General features: G+C 40.8%; 2 protein-coding genes across 3 annotated transcripts; one reads left to right on the top strand and one right to left on the bottom strand.

Annotated features, from left to right (window-relative positions):
• Positions 1-673: 673 nt before the first annotated feature.
• SDHA (succinate dehydrogenase complex flavoprotein subunit A) lies at positions 674-16,813 on the bottom strand. Its single transcript, XM_074899401.1, has 15 exons — positions 16,704-16,813; positions 13,427-13,513; positions 12,793-12,954; positions 12,243-12,386; positions 11,932-12,096; positions 10,579-10,727; positions 9,317-9,441; positions 7,895-8,063; positions 7,119-7,314; positions 6,150-6,321; positions 4,719-4,837; positions 4,256-4,367; positions 2,992-3,122; positions 2,358-2,471; positions 674-1,471 (listed from the first exon to the last, which is right to left on the bottom strand). Exons 1-15 carry the CDS (start codon positions 16,767-16,769, stop codon positions 1,385-1,387), a joined length of 1,998 nt encoding a protein of 665 aa, XP_074755502.1. The 5' UTR covers positions 16,770-16,813; the 3' UTR covers positions 674-1,384.
• Positions 16,814-17,059: 246 nt separating this feature from the next.
• Positions 17,060-22,184, top strand: CCDC127 (coiled-coil domain containing 127). 2 transcript variants are annotated; one of them, XM_074899399.1, is made up of 3 exons: positions 17,060-17,133; positions 17,531-17,659; positions 18,324-22,184. In XM_074899399.1, exons 2-3 carry the CDS (start codon positions 17,539-17,541, stop codon positions 18,992-18,994), a joined length of 792 nt encoding a protein of 263 aa, XP_074755500.1. In that variant the 5' UTR covers positions 17,060-17,133; positions 17,531-17,538; the 3' UTR covers positions 18,995-22,184. The 2 variants fall into 2 exon arrangements, with proteins under 2 accessions (XP_074755500.1, XP_074755501.1); XM_074899400.1 differs by lacking the exon at positions 17,060-17,133 and having other exon boundaries at positions 17,313-17,659.
• Positions 22,185-23,075: the final 891 nt, after the last annotated feature.

The raw sequence follows: 23,075 nt of genomic DNA, 5'->3' as shown, positions 1-23,075 counted from the left end.
TCCCTCGGCCGAGAGGCTCCGCCGCGCCAACCGGCTGCCGCGGGCGGGGCACGGGGGGTGGGGGCGGGCCCCGAGGGAAACCGCCCTCCCTGCGCGCAGGACCGCGGGGAAGCCGCGGGCCCAGCTCTTGCCAAACGACGGAAAGGCGGCCTTGGCTTCCGCCGCTTTATCTAACCTTGGTCAAGGTAGGGGGAGCGTTAGTGCCTCCCCCCTGAACAGGCGGGGCGCTGTCTATAAAAAGCCATGTCAAGACGTAGCCCCCTCTTCCCTTCCTGACCATGCAAGGGCAGCACTTCAACATGTGACATCACTCCATGTCCCAGACTCAAGTCCCTGGTCCAGGATAAAGAAACACTACAGGAGTGCAAGATGGTATATTCAATTTTTCCAACCAGCACCAGCAAACATTCCAGCATTTCATTTTCTCCAACACTAGTCAACATAAAAAGTTGTCAAAAATTAAGAAATGCTCCACTCAATTGCAATCTGCAATTTTGTGTAAAAAAACCCTTGATTTTTACACTTCAGACCTCCTCCCAGTTTGTGGAGGTCTGAAGTGTAAAAATCAGGTTACACTTCAGACCTCCACAGACTGGGAGTTATATACAGAAATGCTGCTAGAAACTGCTGTTGACACCTTACCAGTTACATATTAGCACTGAACCACACCAACTTCAAGACAGATAAGCTTTAATATTAAATAAATCTTCTGCAAAGCTGCCCCTTGGTTCCTCTGAGAGAAAAGTCTACAAAGTACACACACAAGACACCACAAAAACAGCTTCAGAAGTCCAAGAGATAAATAATAGAGACTAGCTATTAAGATTATATTTTGTTCATTATATATTTTGAAGGAAGTGAAGTATCTTCTTTCCTGTAATAATATGACAGTTCTTTGCAATTTTAGCTTTAGAACAAAGGTGTAATTACTAGTGCATCGTTTTCTTTAATGTTACTTACAAACATCAATTATGATGCTTAATTTTAAGTCCCCATATCATAAAATTCACCATCTGAATCTCATCTAAAACTACTGCAATGCATTTCTTGTTCTTAAAATAGGGAAATAACTATACAATGCTTTTATTTTGAATGTAATTATATACATAACAGCATATTCAAACAAATACAAGACTTTAATCACTTTATTTAGACACATTTTGTGTTTTCCCGGTCAGATTTGACAGATGGATGAAAGAACATAAGCTGCTCTGCATTCCATTTTCATAATTGTACAGTAAGCCACAGCAGAATAGAAGATGAAGAAAAGTTTAGTCAACATTTTCCATTAATTGATAGTGAACAATACTATTTTGATTTGCTTGTGCTATGCTTATGTACACTAACTCCCTCTGGGAGAGGACTGCAAGTTAAATGGAAGTTACTAGTATGAGCGAATAGCAGGCGGGACAGATGAGCAGTCTTCTTCATTCAAAGTTCTGTCGATCACAGGTCTGTATTTCAAGGTAACCTAAAGTAAAGAGAACAAAGGACTTTAAGACAAACCAACATCTTGTATGTAACAAGACCATCTAGCTAACAGGAATGACTGAATAACACAGGTAACAATGGCTTCATTGATGTTAAGCTAATTGCTCTTTTTTTCTTCCATAGAAAATGAAGAGTTAGCAACCTACAATAAATGTTTAAGTTCCACCAAGTTACCACTGACTGAACCCTTAAATGCAAAGCCTGACCAGAAATGTTATCAGAAGACTATTACTTTAAAAAGGCCTTTTGGACAAAAGTAAAGTTTTGGGTAAGGTTGCTGGTTCCTAGTTCTTTAAGCTACAAAAGTCTTGGTGATAGAGGCCCCAGTGGATCAGTTAGGAAACAGAACTGTGTCACTATCCATCCTCAGCAGCTATTCAGGAAGTGAAGTGTTCTCACTTGTCCTCAAACTAGATTCAAGAAAGCTGGAACAGGAGAAGAAGAAATTAAGAAAACTCAGAGAATGGGATACAAAGAACAACACTCAAGATTTTTATAGGGTCAGATTTCAGTCCTATCTCTGAAATACCATAAAGACTTTATTCCAAACACTGACAGCAGGTTTTGCCACCACCAGAGGAAAAAAAAACAACCCACCTTTTGAACTAGCCTGATACAAGGGGAAAAACAATTCCAGCTCAAATCACAGTCACTTCCCAAAGATCAACAGTAACTTCTGCCAGTTATGCCTACTGTTCAACAACAGAATAAATGTTCTTGGGGTTTTTTTGGTTGCTTGGTTGGTGGTTTGTTTTTTTTTCTTCCTTCCTCTAAGTACACTAAACTATCAGGTACCTCATGCAGTGACAGCAGATCAGCTGTCTGTTGACACTGAGGAAGACCTTCAAGCATCAGGGTCAACATACCTTCCCAGATGGGACATCCACATACGAAAGGGTGTGCTTTCTCCAGTGCTCTTCAAATGGCTTTCGCTGTTGGCCTTGGAGTGGCTTAGAATAATCAAACTCATCGATCCGTAACTAAGGAGAAAATAAGGTTCATATAGACCAGAAACTACATCTGCAAATCACTACAACCACATCAGTAGCTGCATTCCAATTATAGCTGTAACACAATGCGTCTCCTAATATTCAGCAAGCTTTATCTTAACACTGCCCATGTAAAATTTTAAATACTGAGTCTTAATGAGGGCTTTAAGGTAATGTTCCTTGCACAGGACAATTATTCTGCTTGAAGTCCTGTTTATGCAGGACCTTATCATTACTATAGTGCTGCTTTAGACCTCTAATCATTCAGATGCACACATGGAACGATCTCTCAAGATCATTGTTGCATGCATTGGTCATTTTATAAATAACAAATAACAAATACAAATAGATAAAACAGAGCAGATGGGACCGCAAACAAATCCTACACTAATCTTAACTCAAGACTCTGAAGACTGTACTTTGAGGAAATTACAACTTTTAAATAATCCCATCTCTGGAAACATAACAAAGAAATTCAATCTTACATCCAGGTCACAGAAAACATTTATACCTTATAGTCTTCTCTGGCATGAGCACCTCGGGACTCTTTGCGAGCCTCAGCACCATAAATGGTTTGCAGAGCACAAAGCATCAGGTTTTGCAGTTCGAGGGTCTCCACCAAGTCAGTGTTCCACACAATGCCTAGTAAAATATTAAGACACTAAAGAAGATGTTCTACAACCAAATTATTCCTCAATTTACTTCCGCCTGGTTGCTGATACCTAGAATCAAAACTAGCCAGTGCACCTACTACAGTAGTACTCTGCAATACTGAATTTCTCACTATTGCCTGCAAGGCTCAGTAACAATTCCTACACTCTAAGAATTGTAATGAATCTTAGAAAAATTCAGTAGTTCTCTCAGGTGTCCGTTACATATGTACTACTGAGACAAAATTACACCATAGATTCTTGGTGCTTTATATCATTCCTACAATTCAGTCCCCACGCCTCAGTCTGGATCACAAGATCTGGCCAGGCAGTAGCTCTTTAAGTACATTCCTAGCAGATCCAGACAACAGGGCTTTCCCTTCCTTCCCACCCTCAGAGAGAGGAAAAAAAAAAACCCTGCTAGTTATAGAAGGTTGTTCTTCATTTACGTATACTCCAAGGTGGACCCAAGTTCACCTACATGAATGAATCTTCATTTTGATCACTACATTTTAAGTAAGCTATTGTAACACTTTTCCTGATGCTTGGTGAGAGCTGTCCAAGAACTCCAGTTCTACTTTCAGTGTTTGAATACATGTCCAATAGCAGTAGCTAAAAAGAAATACACGTGAGCAGACAAAAGGTACATCACCAGCTGTACTTAACTAACCAAGTTCTCCCTAAGATACACTCCAAGACATGGCAGTATCTGCATGCAAAGCTATCTGCTCAGCTGAAGAATGAAAACTGAGTGTTCCATCTACGAATAGTCTTGCCACCTTTTCGCAAGTCCGAGGCCTTTTCAGAAGATACTTACAAAGTTCGTCTTAGTATTTGAACATCTTCACATCATGTTGAGAACAGTAGTTAGTATGTTGTACAGTCAAATCTGATTTCAGTCACTGCTTCTTTGAAAGAGTATGCAACCAGAAAACAACCACCAAGATCAAGTACTTCACTGATTACCTTGTTTAGCAAGTAGGATTCTACAGAATATTTTGAAAGATTCAAAATGGTCAAAGTCTTTAGCCAAAGTTTCAAGAAACACATAAGAAAGTTTACAGAAGAAAAAAAAAATTCCCAGACAGTACTCTGGCCAAGATGTATTATTTACTACCAAATTACCTCTGTCAAAAGTCTTTAGATGAGCCAGATCACTATAAATCTGTTTAAGTTTTTCACAGCCTTCTTGGAGTACAGAACCAGTACGAAATACAGCGGCATGGTTTTGCATTGTCTGCAAGACAGTAAAACAAGATCAGTTTCATATGCTGTATTTGCATAATATCTCACAAAAATTCGTTAGTTCCAACAGAGCTTGATATAGAGCTCTTTTGACTTCAAACATATTTGCAGCATGGAGAAAAAACATTCTTCTGTTCACCCCAGAGGAAACCCCACTATTATACAGTGGGTAAACTACCCAAGAGGAATCATGAGGGGAAAAAGAAACTAGCAAACCCAATACAGCCTTTTGCTGCACACAGACAATCTTCTCGTGCTGCTTTTTATTTCTGCAAAGCAAATCCCGAAACGTACTTCACAAAGTGACCAAACCCCCTGTTGCTTGCAGCTTCACCCGGCTTACCTTCTGCATATTAAGTCGCACTTCTGAAGTTCTTACAGTTCCGTCAGCAAATCTTAATTTGTCAAGATTAGCAACTGACTCTTCACCAGCATTTGGTTTAATGGAAGGAACTGGCTCTCCTAATAAGAAAATTTCAGTAAGTTTAGTACATGATTGGTTTTGGTTTCTGGCAGTTTCATAGACTAACAACTACTAAGAGTCATATTTGACTAAAACAGAATCTATTTTCTTCCTCGGAGGTACAGGTAACTGTGGTTTTCCTGAACTCCAACCAGTGGTATCCCTACACTAAAAATAGAGATCTCAGTGAAATAAATGAATCACATTCCTGTGAAAGTTAGTAGGGAATTTATAGGTTTGCCTAAATTCTGCTGTTAACTCCTTAAAAACAGCACTTAGAAGAATTTGCACTGAACCATGGAATAAGCTTGTGGCTCCTTACCACCTTCTCCTACACTTTCCTTGTTTCCTCACCCCTAAACCTCCCACCCTCTCTTGGGCTCGTTAAGGGAGCAGGCACCAGCCAGTAAGCTTGGCAGTTATACGTGAGCTCTGCATCTTGCCTCTAATACTGGAACCCATCTGTCACTGGGTAACAAATCACACACAGCATCTTGCGAGCACACTTCATCTCTCATATAGCTTTGCATTCAGACTAATAAAAGCCTTCCTGCAACTTCAAAGGAGTCACAGAAAGACTGATCCAAATAAATGTCTGCACAAAGCCAGAGCCAACAGGCATTGCTAGATCCAAGCTGACTCCTTCAGGAACCATTACTCTGGGCACTTTGAGACTGGAAAAACAATCTTATTAATTTGGACATTAAGCAAACAGATGACTGCTTCTGGACTTGAGCTGTTCTGGCAATATAACTGCCTCTTACAGTATTTTGTTAGGGGTTTTTTTTCTGCTCAGTAACTGCTGCTGAACCAGATTATTTTAAAATAACATGCAGCAGTAGTAACACACATATAGTAGATGAGATGGTATAATTTTTAGTATCTTTCTCATTATCTGCACATGCAGTCCACCTTATAAATCAACAAGGTGGCAGCAAATTCCACTTTATTAAAGTGCCAAGTGTAAGACAGAGTACGTTCTGATTTAGAAGATGCAGTACAGGATGTAAAGAAGTCAGTCTTCAATATTGTTTTGCTACTTCGTGAAAAATTTCAACTGTTTTTGCTAACAGCACTGACCCAGTTCTAGTTTTAACAAGGTAACTCACAAAACAAATGTCAGTGACAAGCATTTACATTGCAAAGAACATGCCTATAAAGAGCATAAACACTAATTTCTGCCTTTTATAACAAATAAGAGTCTATGTCTAGCATTCTGAATTTGGATTAGGTAGCAACAACTCTTCGCTGGGCAGAAACATAATCATAAAAGCAGATGTCTCTAAAAAAGTGAGAAACTGTGAGACTTACCTGGTTTGCATGTCTCTGCAATAGTAAGGGCACAAGCACGACCAAAGACCACCAAATCCAGAAGCGAGTTTGCTCCAAGTCGATTTGCACCATGGACGGATGCAGAAGCTGCTTCCCCACAAGCATATAAACCAGGGACCACTTTATCCTCACCATTCACATGTGTGATCACCTGTTATTTCAGACAGTCAATTAACACTTGTTTCTTAAACAGTTTAACAGTGCAAGCCTCCTTATTTGCAAAGGCCATGTGCATGTTAGGATGAAACACAGCAGTCTCAAGTTTTCTCCAACTCTAAAACCATAAATACCTTAGTTCTAAAGGGTAATTAGTCATACTATGTAAATACAGATGGCACTAAAGCCTAAGATTTCTTTAGTTATGCTTATGAAAGAGCCATGTGCTTTTCATCGCAATTCTGCAGCAAGTCAGAAAGGCACAGGAAGAAGATCTGATCTGCACACACTTCTAAGGCAAAAATGTTTACATTAAAAATTAACAAGTATAATACCCTGAAATAGAAAAAAATCAGCTGACACCATCACATTAACTTCTAACCAGTGTGAGTTGAAGCAATCTGCAGAGATTACATGAGGTACAGAGAATTAATATATATTAACTTCAGTTCACTAGAGCCCTACTTTGATCCCTGTTCAACTATATACCATCATCAACTTGATAAACAAGAGAACTGTTGTCAGACATGACAGCAACGTCATTTTAGATGTTTTTTTGGAGCTCCCATATCCAGATGGGCTGGAACATGGTTCTCAGGTTATTTATAAAAACAAACCAGATTGTGTTCTTTAAGTACACTGACATCATAATATTATTACTAAGCTAACGTTATTCAGCATCGTTACATTTATAAAAGATATTGTTAATGCTTTTCTATTTGGAAAACAATTTCCTATTATCATACTGGAAAAAAAAAAAAAAACCAACTAAAAGTGATGTACATTACTTACCTGTCCTTTGTAGTTAGTAGGAATACCTCCCATATTATAATGCACAGTAGGCAGAACAGGAATAGGCTCTTTAGTGACATCGACTCCAGCAAATATCATAGCTGTTTCTGAAATCCCTGGGAGACGGGTTGCTAGCTGCTGTGGTGGTAAGTGGTGCAACTGCAAGTACACGTGGTCTTTTTCAGGACCACAACCCCTATCAAAAAAAAAAGTGTCAACACTGGAAAAGAACACATAGCAGGAATTCTGAAAACACCAGCAATATTTCTAATCTCATTTGTTTAATTTGCGAAAAATTTTAACTTTTGATTTTTTCAAAGGTTATCTGACAAAAATTAATACCTAGCATATTTGAAAAGGCTGTTGAACCTGACAGAATTTATGTAGTTTTCACCTCCCAGAATAATTCACAGTATTTAAGACTTTAAACCACTGTATCACTGCAGAAATATCTAAGAATTGAAGATAATTAATCAAGAAAACAGAGTACCAAATAATTTCTAATGTTTCCAGTAAAAGCATATATATTACGCTTGTTTGAGCAACTGTCTGTAGATGCACCAAATTCAAACAGGTTACTCCTAACATCTTGTGTTCAATTTTAGTATCATTAAGAATTAACAAGCAAAATTTTAGCCCTACACGGTGTTCAGCCAACAATTACTAAAGCTCACTCCCATGAATTATCAGGTGTTTATCAAATAAATTATTGTACCACATATAGTCTAGCAAGATTAAATATTCATTTCACAGCTTCATCAGAATATTTAACTAACCTTCCTTCACGAATTTCTATGGTCATAGAACGTGATACTACATCCCTGGAAGCCAGATCCTTAGCAACAGGGGCGTATCTCTCCATGAATCTTTCACCTTGACTGTTAATTAGAATACCTCCCTCTCCACGACATCCTTCCGTTATAAGGCAGCCAGCACCATAGATACCTGTCAAGAAAGAAAATAACCACCAAATGAGATATTCTCTCAACAGCTTCATAATCAGGATGACTAGAACTGAATAAACAAGGTTGTCTTAAAATAATGCAAACAAGCCACAGGGGGAATATTTTATTCCATTCTAATCATACCCCTAGTAACTGTCCCCCAAGACTGCTCAGAAACAAGCACTGTTAAGCCTTTCAAATGCTATCCCTCAAAAGGTGAGCAAGATGATTTGGAACACTCACTGTATATAAAAATATTAGAACTAGAAGAGATCTGCACCCAGCAATATGTAAGGAGACTTTTACAAGGATTTTGTAGACCTTCAGCATTTACTCTGTTTGAGATTAAGTAAACCAGAAGCTGATTATCTCAAGGCCAGTTTGTTCATCTTTGTTCCCTCCTGTGCTAAGGCAGTACAGGATGGCTTCAAATTCTGTGGAATGTAAAAGCCTACTTGGTAAGCCATCGTCTTCTTTAGAGAAGGAAGGCCTACCTGTTAGCCTTCAGCACTGGTCATCATATAAAACAAAAATGCTCACCAACTCACGCACTTGATAATTGTATTAAAAGCTAGAGAATTATCAGACAAGCAGTGAATCTTCTTTGACTGGAAAAGCCTTATGTAAGTCAAGTGAACATTGGCTCTCTATGATATACCAAGAGTAACACTGTAAAATTAAGTGAACAATGAAAAAAAATTCACCACTTACAAGTTAAAACTAAGCATTTAATTAGTTACAAAAATGAAAAATGTTTTTTTAGCTTGTGACTATTGTCCACAGTTTAGATACTGAGCAGGTGCTATAAAACCACAGTCCTAAATAAATATATTTCAACTGCCCCACTTCCACAAAAGATGCTAGTATAATTCGCTAGCACTTGCATCTATCCCATTGCTCCTGTATCTAGTATCAAACCCTTCCATATTTTAAAGGCAAAAGGAAATGTAAGTTTAAGAGGTGAAGCGGTTTAACCTTGGAATTCATAAAACCTGTAAATATTGTAAAGACAGCACCTCAAAATATTTAACACTGGTCTTTAAATTAGAAGAGCTGAGATCTTTCTTATACTGTAAGTTTTGCTCTCAGATTTATATTCAATAGCAGTTGCAGACAAGTCTGAACAACCATCACAAGCAACTAATGAAGTAACGAAGTGCTACAGAAAAGTGCAAACTCACCTGAGCACATTTTAAAACAAACAAAAAAAGCTGTTCAACTCTAACATTGTAAGCATTATTTCATATTCTGTACCTGTAGGGTGAAACTGCACAAATTCTAAGTCCTGGCAAGGAAGTCCAGCTCGTGTGACCATAGCAGTGCCATCACCCGTACTAGTATGAGCAGATGTACAACTGAAGTAAGTGCGGCCATACCCCCTACAGGACACAAAAGTTAACAGAATTAGCATTCAGAGAAAAAAAAAATATCACTCAGCTATGCTCTTTGCACAATAGTGGAAATAAAGCAGAGAGTTAATAAGCAAGATAAGTTTTCTCTGTAATAAGTTCAAACAAAAAAAAACAAAATTGGTATTGCCCTGTTACACTCTACCATATTTGAAAAACAGCTGATGACAGAAGGTCCAAGAAAATGAATAATGATTCCAAAGCAGGACAGTTCAATTAGTATCAGAAGCCTTTTTGACAGAAAAAAGTTACTTCAGAAAGTAACTCTCAATCCAATACCACTAGACTTCATTTGAACCATTACTAGCACTTTTATAAAAAATAGCATATAACAATGGTTTATATCCTCAATATTGCCCTTATTTTATATTCTTAGATTTAATACCTAATTTTAGAAAACTAAGTTCTGAAAAGTATGCAAGTATGAAGACAGCCTTTACTTTAATAAAGCCAAATTATGTAGGCAACCAAACTAAATAGGTTTCTTTGACAGATATGTTTATAAATATTTTGCATACTGCAACAGATGAGACAGCCATAAGCAGCAAAAGACTTATGCATGTAGTATTCTAATAAACATATACCGACTTTGCAACTAATGCTAAGCTAGTCATCATCTGATAATTTCATCCTACAACAATTAGACTTAAAAATTTATCTTAATGTAATAGATTCTCCAGAATTTTGAAAAAAACCTGTTTCCTACAGGAAACTCAGAACCGTACAGGTAATCGCACATAGGCAGCATTGTAACAATGTCAGGTTTAAACAGCACATTTTAAAATCTAAGATCATTTGGACTACATTTACTGTTCTTACACATTACAACTTTATGTCATTGTTCTGGAACTCAAAAGTTAGACCTCGTACTACATTTATACTTGGTCACAAAATTAGTATGTGCCTTCTTTCAGAGGAAAACACTGAATTTGGCTATACTGATTTTTATCAGGGCAAGACAAGGCAGGGGGAGATGAACATATAAATTACATTTTTCAAGTCAACAGGTTACCTCCACACTGTGGATTCAAATACACGTACAAACACAAAGACTTCCAACTATTAGCACAGCCAAATTTCGGTCCTTCATCACAAGCATTACATTACCCAGTGGCAATGACAGTGTTCTTTGCTCTAAAACGATGTATCGTGCCATCCTCTATGCAAAGGGCAATAACACCACGACATTCTCCGTTTTCCATAAGTAGGTCCAAGGCAAAATATTCAACAAAGTAGCTGGTATCATATCTTAGAGACTGGAGGAAAATAAAAGAAGGAGCTTTAAGAAAAATCCAGAAATCAAACTAACTTCTCTTCAAAACTGTTAATGCGTATGAGTTGTGTCAGACTAAGAGCTACCCCCACCAAGTCTAAGGGAAGCCAGTTTCCTCACAAATCCTTAGAAAAATTTTCTAACAAATCTATTCTAGCTTAGAGACACAAGCAGTTACCAAACCACTTAATTCTGAGAAGTCATAGCTAGTCAGCAAGACTTGTTATTTCCCCTCTACATTTGGCAATATTTTAGTCATCTGCAGTGCTTGATACATGTACAAGCACGTTTTACTTAACCTCTCACAGAGAAGCAGAATACATCTCTGGGAGCCCAGTATACCAGCACAAGCAACAGGCACTCCGTCATTCTTTCATGCCCTCAAGGATCAAACTAGCGTTTGGCAGTGCAGAGCATTTGTATTGCAGCAGCAAACATACTGTGAACCTCGAGGACAGCAATTAGCTAGCTACTAAGTAAATAGAAAGACATTAGCTACTAGCTACTTAATGTCAGATTTCAAGTAGCTTACTACCCTTTTAAAATAACCAAATCTTTCTTCAGTTATGGTTTGTAGAATTGGTAAAAACAGATGCCGGAACACCAGTACTTACTTGCCACAGAACAAGCTCAGAAATGCACACCTAAGTAGGACTTCATGCATTTACACCTCTTGTTTCCCTGTGCTCTCTGTTTGAAGACGAGTGAAATAAAATGCTCCCTTGCACCTCTTTTCAGAGATCCCCAATGCTGCTGTCAGATTTTTTGAAAAAAAAGTCTTTTGGGGAAGGTTTACATAAATTCTCTTTGGGTCTAGTTAACAGACACAGAAAGTATTAACAATGAAGAACTACTACAGACCGCAAAGCTAAAAGTGTACACTAACATCCACTGTCTTCACAAGAGCCATTATAATGAAAATCTTTCGATTTATTCTATTTCTAAATACTCCTGACAAAAACCAAGCATCAACACTTCCATGTTGCCTTTAGAAGGAAGGAAGGCAATCCAGAATGGTTGTTATCAGTCATTCCCCTGGATTCCTCATTTATAAGTAAACAGCTACACGTTGCTTGTTTGCCTGTTTTTGTTGGGATTTTGTTTTTTCAAACTCCAGGGTAGAAAAGAAAAAAATCATTAATTCCAAATACAAAAACCCAGACCAAGTTCATTTCACAACTGCTTACCCTGCCATACAGAGTATGTAACAGTGAGTGTCCTGTCCTGTCTGCAACACAACAGCATCTGTGAGCCTGTCCTCCTTTTCCAAACTGAAGACTCTGTCCACCAAATGCACGTTGATAGATTTTTCCTTCTTCAGTTCTGCTGAACGGCATCCCATAATTTTCCAGCTGTTGAACCCAAATACAAGTATCAGAAACTCTTGTGCATAACAATCCAACAAGTTATTTTACTATGTTCCCAGTAAGGAGATCTCTTTGGAAGCTACTCTGTGTTACACATACTTAGAGCTGACCTCAATTCCAGCAAGTCTTACCTCTATCACAGCAGCCGGGGCTTGCTCGGTCATGTAGTGTATGGCATCCTGGTCACCCAGCCAATCAGACCCTTTCACTGTGTCATAGAAATGCCACCTCCAGTTATCGTCCTCCATGTTTCCCAGAGCAGCATTGATCCCTCCCTGAAAATGAAAATCCGTTTTCCCAGAATTATATTATTGAAGTATAGTTTTAGTAGGTTTTCCTCATTTCTGTTAAAAAAAACCCCACATACCATTTATGTCCCTGTGTACAAGAAATATAGTAGTCAGATTTAATGTGGCTGTGAAAAACCTGTGTAATTTATCAGTTTCACAGTGGCTTTTACCTTGTTCTGTGTAACACAATGAATTGCAAAGTTACATTGAATGCAGTGAAAAAGCACTGTTTAGAATCTAAACATATACTGCCCTCCAAAATAGTTTCAACTAAATAGGCAATATTTATAAAAGGAAGCATGGCCTTGAAAAGCGATGTTCACATACACATCCAGACCAGCTTTCTGACAGCAGACATTCTCTTAAACATTTGTTCTACCTCATTTCTCACCTGTGCAGCAACAGTATGAGATCTGGTGGGAAAGAGCTTTGTAACACATGCTGTATTAAATCCAGCCTCTGACAAACCAAATGCAGCCCGCAGACCTGCTCCTCCTGCACCTACAACAACTGCATCGAATTCATGGTCCACTACTGGATACTGTGTAGAAATCTGGAAAAATAAAAGTCAGTTTATGGTCACAAATATTTCAAGCTAGGTCAAACTTCAATTTCATGGGGACACAAGCAGTACATGTTTAATGTTCTTAGACTCTTGCAGCAAATGCTACATCTGTTGCATACTGTCATGGATGTAATCTATCATTTAAAAGAAGTAATGCATTTCAGCAACTCAGTCTCCCTATGTTCATGAACACAACACCCCACTGAAAGCCAAATACCTGGTTGCTTCATGTCGCTCAAGAATTACAGTGAGGATGGTGAGACACTGGATCAGGCTGCCCCCTCCCTGGAAGTGTTCCAGGCCATGCTGGATGGGGCTTTGAGCAACCTGATCTAGTGGAAGGTGTTCCTGCCCATCGCAGGGGGGTTGGGCCTAGATGATCTTTAAGAACCCTTCCAACCCAAACCAGCCTATGATTATCTAACCCTGTTACTTAAGATATAAAGAAGTACAAACATACCGAATCAGAAACCTTCGTAGAAGCATTTTTCTTTCCATAGACTGTGAAGTGTAAGTTGCGTGCAAGAGTCTGGCATGCCGCTGGCCACTACAGAAAGAAGTCAAGACAAGTATTATAGAACAAATATTTCCACAAAGAAGACTTCAGCATCCTCAGCTACCCTACATTTATAACAAACTTCTACTTACCACTGATACCACATATACAAGAATACTGTATCAATATATTTTAGAGCTACATGCAGTGAAGTTCTGTCTTTCCTATATTCATACCCAGAGAAAATGGAAAAAAAAAAAGTAAGTTTTGACTTGATGAGATAACAGCCTGCAAGTAACAGGGTTTCACAGACTGTCTGTTATTTACATCACTAAAACTAACCAGTATCTCAGACCTATCTGATTCTGCACTGACAAAAGAATATGTTTGTAATTAATGCTGTAGTATTCTTACTTTTTTTTTAATAAGTAAACAAAGATGGAGAGAGCACAAAGATGGAGAGAGCTTCATGGGAACCACAAGAATTAAGAGAAAATACCTCTCATGTCAAGCAATTCTCAGAATTTCAATTATTTCAGGTGGTCAAAAGTAATGAAGATAAAGTAGGTGGTAGGAAAAGCTGTTCCAGTTCACCATTACTTCAAAAGTCAGAGATATTTCTCTTCTTCTCTTTCTCTATTAATTAGAGCCCAATTTAGAATCACTTATTAATACCTAAATGAAGCAAAAGGGCAGGTTTTTTTCCTCTCCCCTGGCATGTTCAAAACCAAAACAAAAAATCCCACTACACAAACCTACGCAGTGCCCAGTCTTTGCTTTAATGGGTTAAAACAATCAGAATTTTAGTCCCTACAGTAGAAATATCCTATTCTTGGAACCTGGTATTCCTCACTTACACTGTTCAGAAAAACACACATAACTGAGCACATATGATTGATGAGAACAGCATCACAAAGCCATACCAGCAACCTGTGCAACAACATCAGCACTTCCCTATTAGATATATATGCTAAAATGCACTGGAGTGATACTTGTCTTTTCCAGCAACAATTCAATGACCCTACAGCATGCTAACAAGCAGGTCTTCCCTCCCCATCACTTCCAAATGCCCATCTCTTCCTTCATCCCTGAGCCACAGTACACTTTCCTCAACACAGTTTATCATTTCTCATACTAGTTCTCGCATAACAGTGAATCTAATGTGCCATCATATTTGCCAACATATTTCTGATTTTTACAACCATCTTTAAATAAGATCAGTCTCAACACCTATTCATAAGGAGATCTACTAGTACCCTCCTCTCCAGGCAGTTACTCCCCCTTCCACCCTACTGGGTTATCATGGTTTGCTGCAATTCTGTGCCCATCTTAATTCCTGTATTAAACATCTTCATTAATATTTCACATACAGAATCAGATCAACTAGTTCACCAACAGCCAGATGAAATCTACATATCAGATATAATTTGTCTGCAAAACAGCTTTCCCAACAATCACAGCTCAACCTAAAATTGGGTGTCCTCTCTGCAGCAAAACTTTCACAGGCCTCAGTGCAACTGAAGTTAGACTAGAACTCTGATTGACATGGCAGCCTACACTGAACACTTTAAAAATGTCACAGCCGTGCATTCTCTAGCACATACTACTACTGCTTGTTTCCAAAATGTTGTTCAGCAACAGTACAGCTCTTTACTGCAATAAATTATTTCTCATAGGTGAGCAATAAAGCAATTCAAAGTAAATCTGTATGTAAAGACAGCACACAGGTTTATACATGCTTACTATTGCTTGAAGTGCAAATGACTGAAGGGAAAAAACAATACCAAAAACACACCCCCAAGAGCTATAAACTGTGGTTATGCCCTAAGGCCCCAAAAGAAACTGACCCATTTTCTTTCTCCCTTCAAACAGCCTGCTGCAATCTCAGTCAGAATTCTACCACAATGCCTTGCAACTAATTCCTTTTTAAAAAACTGTTATTTTCTGAAGTGGCTATAAGCAGTTATCAAATACATTTTGCATCAGAGGACTCTGGAAATACAAGCTTTTCACATCTAAGCTTTACAAAACAGATTTCAGAACTGCTACTGCCATCCACAAACACTTTTCGTTAGAGCAATATGTAAGAATTTCTGCTGCCACAAAGTTTTGTTCAGAATGAGTCTGAACAAAAGACCACAAAGCAGACATTACCCTAAATTTGAAGGAAACACTGATCACCTAATACTGAAATGTTATGCTACCACAAACATAATGGCCCTTATGAAATTAAAGGTCCAACCACTGCCAGTTCACTGCCAGCTAATAATGACAACATAATGACACTTTTTAAGCCCTTCTCCCTCCCAGCGGGTTGTCTTTTCTGTGCTTGCTTTGTAGGACAGGGACAACAACAGCTGCATTTAGAGAGTCCTTCTCCCACACATTCATCTTTTGTAATCCCAAACTCATTATGGACACACAGGATAAGAACAGCAGAAGACTTCCACTTTACCACAGAGTAAGACAAACCTTCACCAAGGACTACTTAGAGATCAGCTAAAACAAAACTGTCAAACGTTTAAGAAGCATATACTGGAAACAACTGCTAGCCAGATTTAAGCAACATGCAGATACACACTAGGCTTCCCACACAGGTCTAGAAGAAGCCAGTAGTAAACTTTCTACCCAGGTGCTGGGACCAGGAGGTGCTGCACCTGCCCGGCTCTTCCAGAGCCTCTTCCCTGCACAGCCCGTACCCGCAGTGTCTGTCCCTCAGGAAGCCTCCTCGCAGCCTAAGGCTACGGCTTTCGCCTCCCAAACCGGGAGGCGCGGCCTGGCCATGCCCACAGTCAGTTACCTCCCCGTAATCTGTCCCAGGAGCCGAGCAGCAAGCACGGCCATCTTCCGAAAAAAGAACCGGAGGGTCTGAGCCTGCCGAGAGAGCGCTCGGCCCTGCACGGCCCCGGCTGCCCCGCTCCCGCAGCCCAGCCGCAGCTCCCCGCCCAGGGACGGGTGCTCCCCCAGCAAGGTCACGGGGGAGACAGCGGGTACAGGCCGCCGCCGGTCGGCGTGCACCAGAGGGCGGGGAAGAGCGGGCCAGGACGGGGCCAGGCGCGCTTCCACGCCGCAGCTGAGGGGAGGGGCGGGAAGCGCGGGACCCCCAGGCCCAGCTGACCCGTTTCCCTCCTAAAGGGGCTTCTCCACGCCAGGCCCACGGCCTGGCCTTCTCCCCTCCCACGGGACGCCGGCGGGAAGGCAGGGCAGGACAGGACAGGACAGGCCGAGGACAGGCACTCACCGCCCGCGCCGCCGGCCGCAGCCAGCGCTTCGCCAAACTCCGCGAAGCCGCTACGGCCGCCGCCATTTCGCACAGACCCGGAGGAGAGACCAAGGGCGCATGCGCGAGGGGGGCCGCTAACGGCACCGCTGCCCGTAAGGCTCGGTGGGAGAGACCAATTGTGGCGAGAAGAGGGGGGGAATCACGAGCTGTGTGCGTGCGTGCTCGCATGCGGGATGGTCCCCCAAACCTTCTCATCTCTCCCAATGTCCCTCCTGAGAGGGCCGGGCCGGGGCCGGAGGAGCGGGAGCGCTTAGGGATGGAGCGAGCCCGCTTGTTGTCCTCCTCGGCGTTCCCCGTCTTTCTAGAGGCCAATGGGCCGGCCCGGGAGGGGGCGGGGCCGACAGGTGACAGCCACAAGGCTCCGCTGCCGCTCGGCGCTCCCGGGCTGGTAGGTGGCCGCTTCGCTCCGGGGCGGCGGGGCCGGGGCCTGCAACCCGGGGTCTTTCGGGGCGCCGGCCGCAGCATTAGCTAATGTGCCGCTGGGCCGGGCTGGGCCGGGCCGGGGAAGGGGGTGGGCGGTAACAATGGCAGTGCCGAGGTCCAGGGGGCCGCTGCGGTGCAGTCCCGGCCGCGCCCAGGCTGACGGTTATGGAGGGGGCCGGGGAGCCTCCCACCGGCCGACAGCGCGTCCATGCAAAGTTCCCGGGTGGTAGGGCCGGCGGTTGAGGGTCTCAGGCAGAAATACCTGTCCCGCGGTTAGCGGGTCCTGGTGAGGGGGTGGTGGGGGAGCGGCCCAAGCCCCCTGCCTGCCGCTCAGGCCGTTGTTTCCCTCCTGTAAATCTAAGGTGCCTTCATGAATAATTTAAATGACCCTCCCAACTGGAACATCCTGCCAAACCAACGAGAGCCCGGGGATGAAGGCAGCAGATGGAACTACGCCTTGCTGGTCCCTATGCTGGGTTTGGCCGCCTTTCGTAAGTAGCGCCCAGGCCTCTGAGCAGGAGCTAGTGTGTGTGGGTGCCCAGGCGTCCCACCCCCCAGCCAGAGGGGACTCTCTGCAGCTGTACAGCAGTAAAGTAATGCCCCACCTAGGGCTTCCCTCTGGTCTGCTCGTGTATAACGTTATAAACAGTAAACACTGTCATAGCATTAAGGCAATAGCCATTTTTCATACATGGAACTGAATCCATATTTAATAAGCACCAGTTTACGAAGTTATTTCAAAAGAGTGGACATGTAATGTGCTAGAGAGCCTGAAGGTAACAACCCAAGGAGGTGCTGGTGTATATTTATTTACTGGACCTGAAAAGTTCTCAGTGCAGTTCCTGCATTGGAAACCTCCAGATTGTTTCTCCATAACTTTATTTCCCTTCTTTAATCCAAAAAGTGTATGTATTAGCAATAAAAGAGTAGAGGAGCTTTCACTTCAGAGGAAACATGATTATTTAAAGTGACTTACTGTGAAACACACCCACAGAAATACATTTGTGAGACATGTGAACAGAAGTTAATATCCCTGGGGAGAACAGGAAAGAAAGCTTTTTACCACTTAATAACTTCGAGGTATAGTTAATTAATCATATCCATCAGTGTTATATCTGTTGTACTCATGTCTGAAGTCTCATTTATATATGATAGGTTGGATCTGGACCAGAGAATGTCAAAAAGAAATAGAAAGAGAAAAGAAAGAATATTATAAAAAACATTCAACATTACAAAAAGACTTGGAAGCCAAATACCGGGATGTAATCACAGAAAATCGTCGCGCAGTTGCTCATTTGGAGTTGGAGCTGGAAAAGGAACGGAACAGAACCCTGAGTTACCGTCAGGCCCTCGTGTCCCAGAGTCGCAAACTGGTAGAAGAAAGAAGGATCCTAGAACAGGAACAGGAGAAGTTAGAGCGAGAAAAACAAGTCCTTTTGCACTCAGGAGCAGCAGGTAACTTGTACCAGAGTTGTCTGGCAAAGGAAGAAGAGTGGCAAAAGAGAGCCAGTATTTTACTAAAAGAATTTGAAGCGGGACTTCAGGAAAGGCAGGACATCTACTGCAGTCTTGTGGTACCCAGAAGCCAGAGACTAGAAATAGAGAAGAATCTGCTAGTTAAAGCAGCAACTGATCCTGTTGCTCTGGCTCTACAAATGGAAAGTGGTTTAAAAGATATTTTCAAACATGATAACTACTGTGGCAATCTGCTGAACAGGAACAAAAGTCAGAATGGAAGACTTATGTGGCTGTATCTGAGATACTGGGAACTAGCTATTGAACTACAGAAGTTCAAGAGGGCAGAAAAGGCCATGTTAGGAAAATGATAAGCAGGGGAAGTAATGGGATATCGTGTGATTAACTGTGCATAGTAGGGACAATCACGGTTGTAGTCTGAAGCTATTAAATGCTCCTACTGTGTTTCCACTTTTCCTCCTCATTGCACTTGTATTTGCATGGGACGTGTGCAGTGTTGGTGCCTTTCCTCTCACTGTCTAACAACAGATGCTCCAGTGAGCTATGCATGCTCTTAAACTCTGTGAGTGTGTTTGTATTGCAGACTGCAGTGTAGTATAGAGGTATGCCAGCTTCCATAGGTATCAGAAGCAGCAAAACAAAACTCCATTTAGAGTGATTTTACCTAGTTGATGGTCATACTCCTATCAACAGAGAAGAGTGATTTGTCTCCCCCAAGTGGGGTAGCACATTGTGCTCCTTATCCTGGATATTTTACATGGTGTCTCAATGCTAGCTTTTTTATTTTATTTGATCTTATTTTTAAGTTTGTCTGGTGAAGCAAGGCTGATTTTGAGGCAGATGTTTGGAACAGATAATGTTTGAGGAAACTGCTTGCCACATCAATCATACGTGTATATACATTTATATACGTACACATGTATAATCCTATGTGTATGTACATTTATATAAATATATATACATGTGAATGTGTGTGTATAAATGTGAGTATTCTAAGGGGGGAGTAGTATGATCATGTTTCAAATTAATCAGCCTCACATTGTCTTCCAGCTTAGTATACAAATAATACTTTATGAATGAAACATCCAAAAGATGCTAATTGAAATAACACATAAAGAAATAAATTTGTGAAAGTCTCACTGGAGCTAGGGATCCATGCTTGAATACTAGAGTATAACTCAGTTATATTCTCATCAGACTGGATGGGTTAAGATACTTATGGTTTTTTCTCAGTTGGGGTTTTGACCCAGGTTGTAACCCAGCAGCGTGCCTCCATTACAGACGTCACTGTGCTGCTGCCTTGCATCCTAGCGCGCAGGCTGCTACCTGGTTAGCTTGTGGGAACCTCCGTGGATTACAGCCATTGCACCTGGCTCTGTTCCTTGGACAGATCCTGTTTGTTACTTGCAGATAGGAACTTAAATGCAACCTATATTGGTAGCCACTACCTCTCTCTCTGATTGTCTCAGTTCTCCCAGAAAGGAAATACACTTTTCCACAACTTAATTCTGAGGTTATGGTTCACCACTTCACATACACCTGACCATGAAATCCTACAGATATAAAAGCTTTGCAAAATTTTAAGAAAGGGGGCTTTTTAATTTAGTTAGTACAGTCAAATAAGCACATTAGATTAAAAAAGAAAAACAAAAAAGAAAAACAACAAACAACCAAAACCCCAGTGCATTGCCATGCTTGAAGTCCCTTAAAACTTTGAGTATTATTTGGGTCCTTATAGCAGTAGGAACCACCTTATTTTTCAAATGTGCCATGTATTTTGGAGAATAACTCTTTTTTTCTTCTTCCTAATCCAGCCTTAGACCTCAAAGGGGCAGTGGTTACCCTTTTCTTTTTAACATCTGGTTTTTGTTACTTAACTTTGATTAGTGTTGTTAGGTTGTCAGTTCTTTAATTAGCAGCTCTTTATTTACTGAGGGCTAGACTTGACAAACAGGTGTGCTCTAGGCAATCAGCTACTTCATGGCTTGAAAGCAATCCAGCTAAGTGAATGCCCATCCAAGTTTAACAGAGAACTCCAGCAGATGTGGGTTTTTCTCTTATTATTTCCTCCTGGTTTCATTTCAGTCTGGACACTAAAGACAGCAGATAAATCTTTTGAAGTAGTGTGTGCAACCTAATCCATTTACTCAGCAAAAATACCTAACACAAAACAAAATTCTTAAACAGAATACACATTTCCCAACTACTCAGTTTTCCAGTTGTGATTTTGCTTACCTTTGTGATGTTAATTACACTGTTGTATTGATTTATTAGTCTCTTATGTACTGATTTTTTTTTTTTTTAAAAGTTATAGTCGATGACAGATCTGGAAAAAAAAAAAAGCCACTGTCACAAACACTGGAAAGGTCAAAGTTTGGATGCCAAGCACAGGCAGGTTGGGAGATGAGAATGCAATTGAGTTACTGCTCTTCTGTGACAGGCTGAGCCAAGCTGCTGTAGCTGGCTGCATGTGCATACCCTAATTGCCCAGTAGAACAAATTAGTTTGAATAATTTACCCTGCCTATAATTCCTCTGGGATGTGGAAACTGCCTGACTGCACACCTGTGGCACAGTTCATATGGTACAGGTGGTTAAATAACTCAGCTGACAAATAGCCAGTGAATCAATGCCAATGTATTTGAGATTCATGCCTTGAATTTGTACGTGTTCATTAGTTCTCAGTATTAAAAGATCAAACATTTTATGCTTTTTCATTTTTTATAGTTTGTCATTGACATCACTCAAAATGTTTAAAGGAGATGTACTTAAGAGGGTAAAATTATTTTTTCAGTATAAATATGTTAAGTTGAAGCATCATATGCTCAATTGTACAGGGTTGGATGCAATGTAATGTTTGATACTCGATTTCACTTTTTTAGAAGTGTCAAATATTTGTACGACTAATGGTTGAACTATTGTTCATGGACACTTTGCAGATCAGTATATTAAGACTGAAGAGTTATTTGAGGAGGATTTTTAAAAGTGTGTTACTGGTTTAGAAACAGCGGGCCTGTTAGTTTCTACCAAAACTCATGTTTGTTGGTGCATTAGTATTTTTGAAACATTCTCCCTTTGCGGGTTGTTATGTTGAAAGTACTGTTGTGAGTTTTATCTTGCCCAATAGCTATTATTCTGAATTGGTTATTTGTTCAGAAATGCCCATATATATGTAGAATGCAAGAATAATTTGTTTTCAAAACATTTAATGAATTTAAAGAAAATGGTCATTCACCTGTTAACCAACAGCAAGTAATAAAAACTCTTATGTATTTCTGCACTGTTTTGTAACTTGGGCAAGGGGGGGTGGGAGGAGTGGAGTTTTCTGTTTTATTCCAAATTTCCAAGCAAAATGCACAATTTTAAGGTTTCACAATTTGGACAACTTTTAAATTGACGTGTGAAAAGTTTTGGTCTTGGTGCTGAGAAGAGAATGTTGGAAAGTTTTTTTTCATTCTTAGGAAAGAACAGCATTGTTACACAGATAAGTGCACCAGCTTTAACTAAAGATGAGTGATTAAAGATGACCATCCCACCAAAAGACTGGCCTAATTCCTTCTGTCTGTCACGTAGGGTATTCTGCCTTCCTCCAGAATCCCTTAGATGTCTCACCTGGCACGTCAGCTCCTTTTTGTTTCCTTGTGTGGGTTTTCTCATCTTCCTGCTCTCTGTGAAGAGCTACAACCCAGCTGCTCTAGGACAGTGTTCAGACACTCTGAAAGTCCATGCTTACTTCATAAAAGTTCCTTAATCTCTTTGTATTTGACACAATCCTTCACATTTAGCTGTGATGATGAAGGATGGGTAAGTTGTCCCCAGTCTGCAGGGCGGTAGCTGTGATCGTATGACTTTCTACATTTAGACGCAGGTAAGGAAACACCCTGAGACATCTTGTGCTTTCGATAAAAGCGAAAAAAAGCACGTTCTCTTTGGTCTGTCTGTTGTTCAGTACAGCTGCTGTCCTGGGTGCATGCAGCACAAAGAGAAGCCCAAAATGCACTCTGGACTTCACAGAACTTGGACTGAGTGCTAGTAAAGGGAAATCTTCCTTAGAAAATGCTCCTGAAGGGGGACAGGTAAAGAGGAGCAGCCCAGAGGGTCTGGCCTTCTCTCACTGCTTTTGCCTAAATAGCTGCCAGAAGACCCCTGACATGACATGTCTTACTCAGAGGGATGCTTTGCTCTGGAAGTGACAGTTCTGTTCAAGCCCCTCTGAAGGGAAGGGTCTTAGGAAGCCACCCATTGCCTCTTGCTCTTTAAAATTCAGCACCCCTATGTGAGGATGAGAAAATAGGGAGTGCTCCTTTCTGGAGGATACAAGGCAGAAACAGCGGTCAATGGCTCAGGTATTGTGGCAAAACCAAAGGAATTTAAGTTATTGCTGTGATAAAAGGTTGAAAGGCAAGTTTATAGTTACAGCTCTGGTGCAGCT

This window comes from Athene noctua, chromosome 2 (genome assembly GCF_965140245.1).
Source record: "Athene noctua chromosome 2, bAthNoc1.hap1.1, whole genome shotgun sequence".
Taxonomy (NCBI): Eukaryota; Metazoa; Chordata; class Aves; order Strigiformes; family Strigidae; genus Athene; species Athene noctua.
The sequence above is the reverse complement of the archived record's forward strand: the minus strand, read 5'-3'. Positions and strand labels throughout refer to the sequence as shown.

What these genes read in the sequence shown, in the direction of transcription:
- SDHA (XM_074899401.1), bottom strand. Translation starts at nt 16,769, where the DNA reads ATGGCGGCGGCCGTAGCGGCTTCGCGGAGTTTGGCGAAGCGCTGGCTG. An exon ending in CTACTAACTACAAAGGACAG is followed by an intron (nt 6,322 to 7,118) that starts GTAAGTAATGTA and finishes CTGAAATAACAG; the next exon opens with GTGATCACACATGTGAATGG. An exon ending in TGGATGTCCCATCTGGGAAG is followed by an intron (nt 1,472 to 2,357) that starts GTATGTTGACCC and finishes TCTTTACTTTAG; the next exon opens with GTTACCTTGAAATACAGACC.
- CCDC127 (XM_074899399.1), top strand. Translation starts at nt 17,539, where the DNA reads ATGAATAATTTAAATGACCCTCCCAACTGGAACATCCTGCCAAACCAA. An exon ending in GCTGGGTTTGGCCGCCTTTC is followed by an intron (nt 17,660 to 18,323) that starts GTAAGTAGCGCC and finishes TATATATGATAG; the next exon opens with GTTGGATCTGGACCAGAGAA.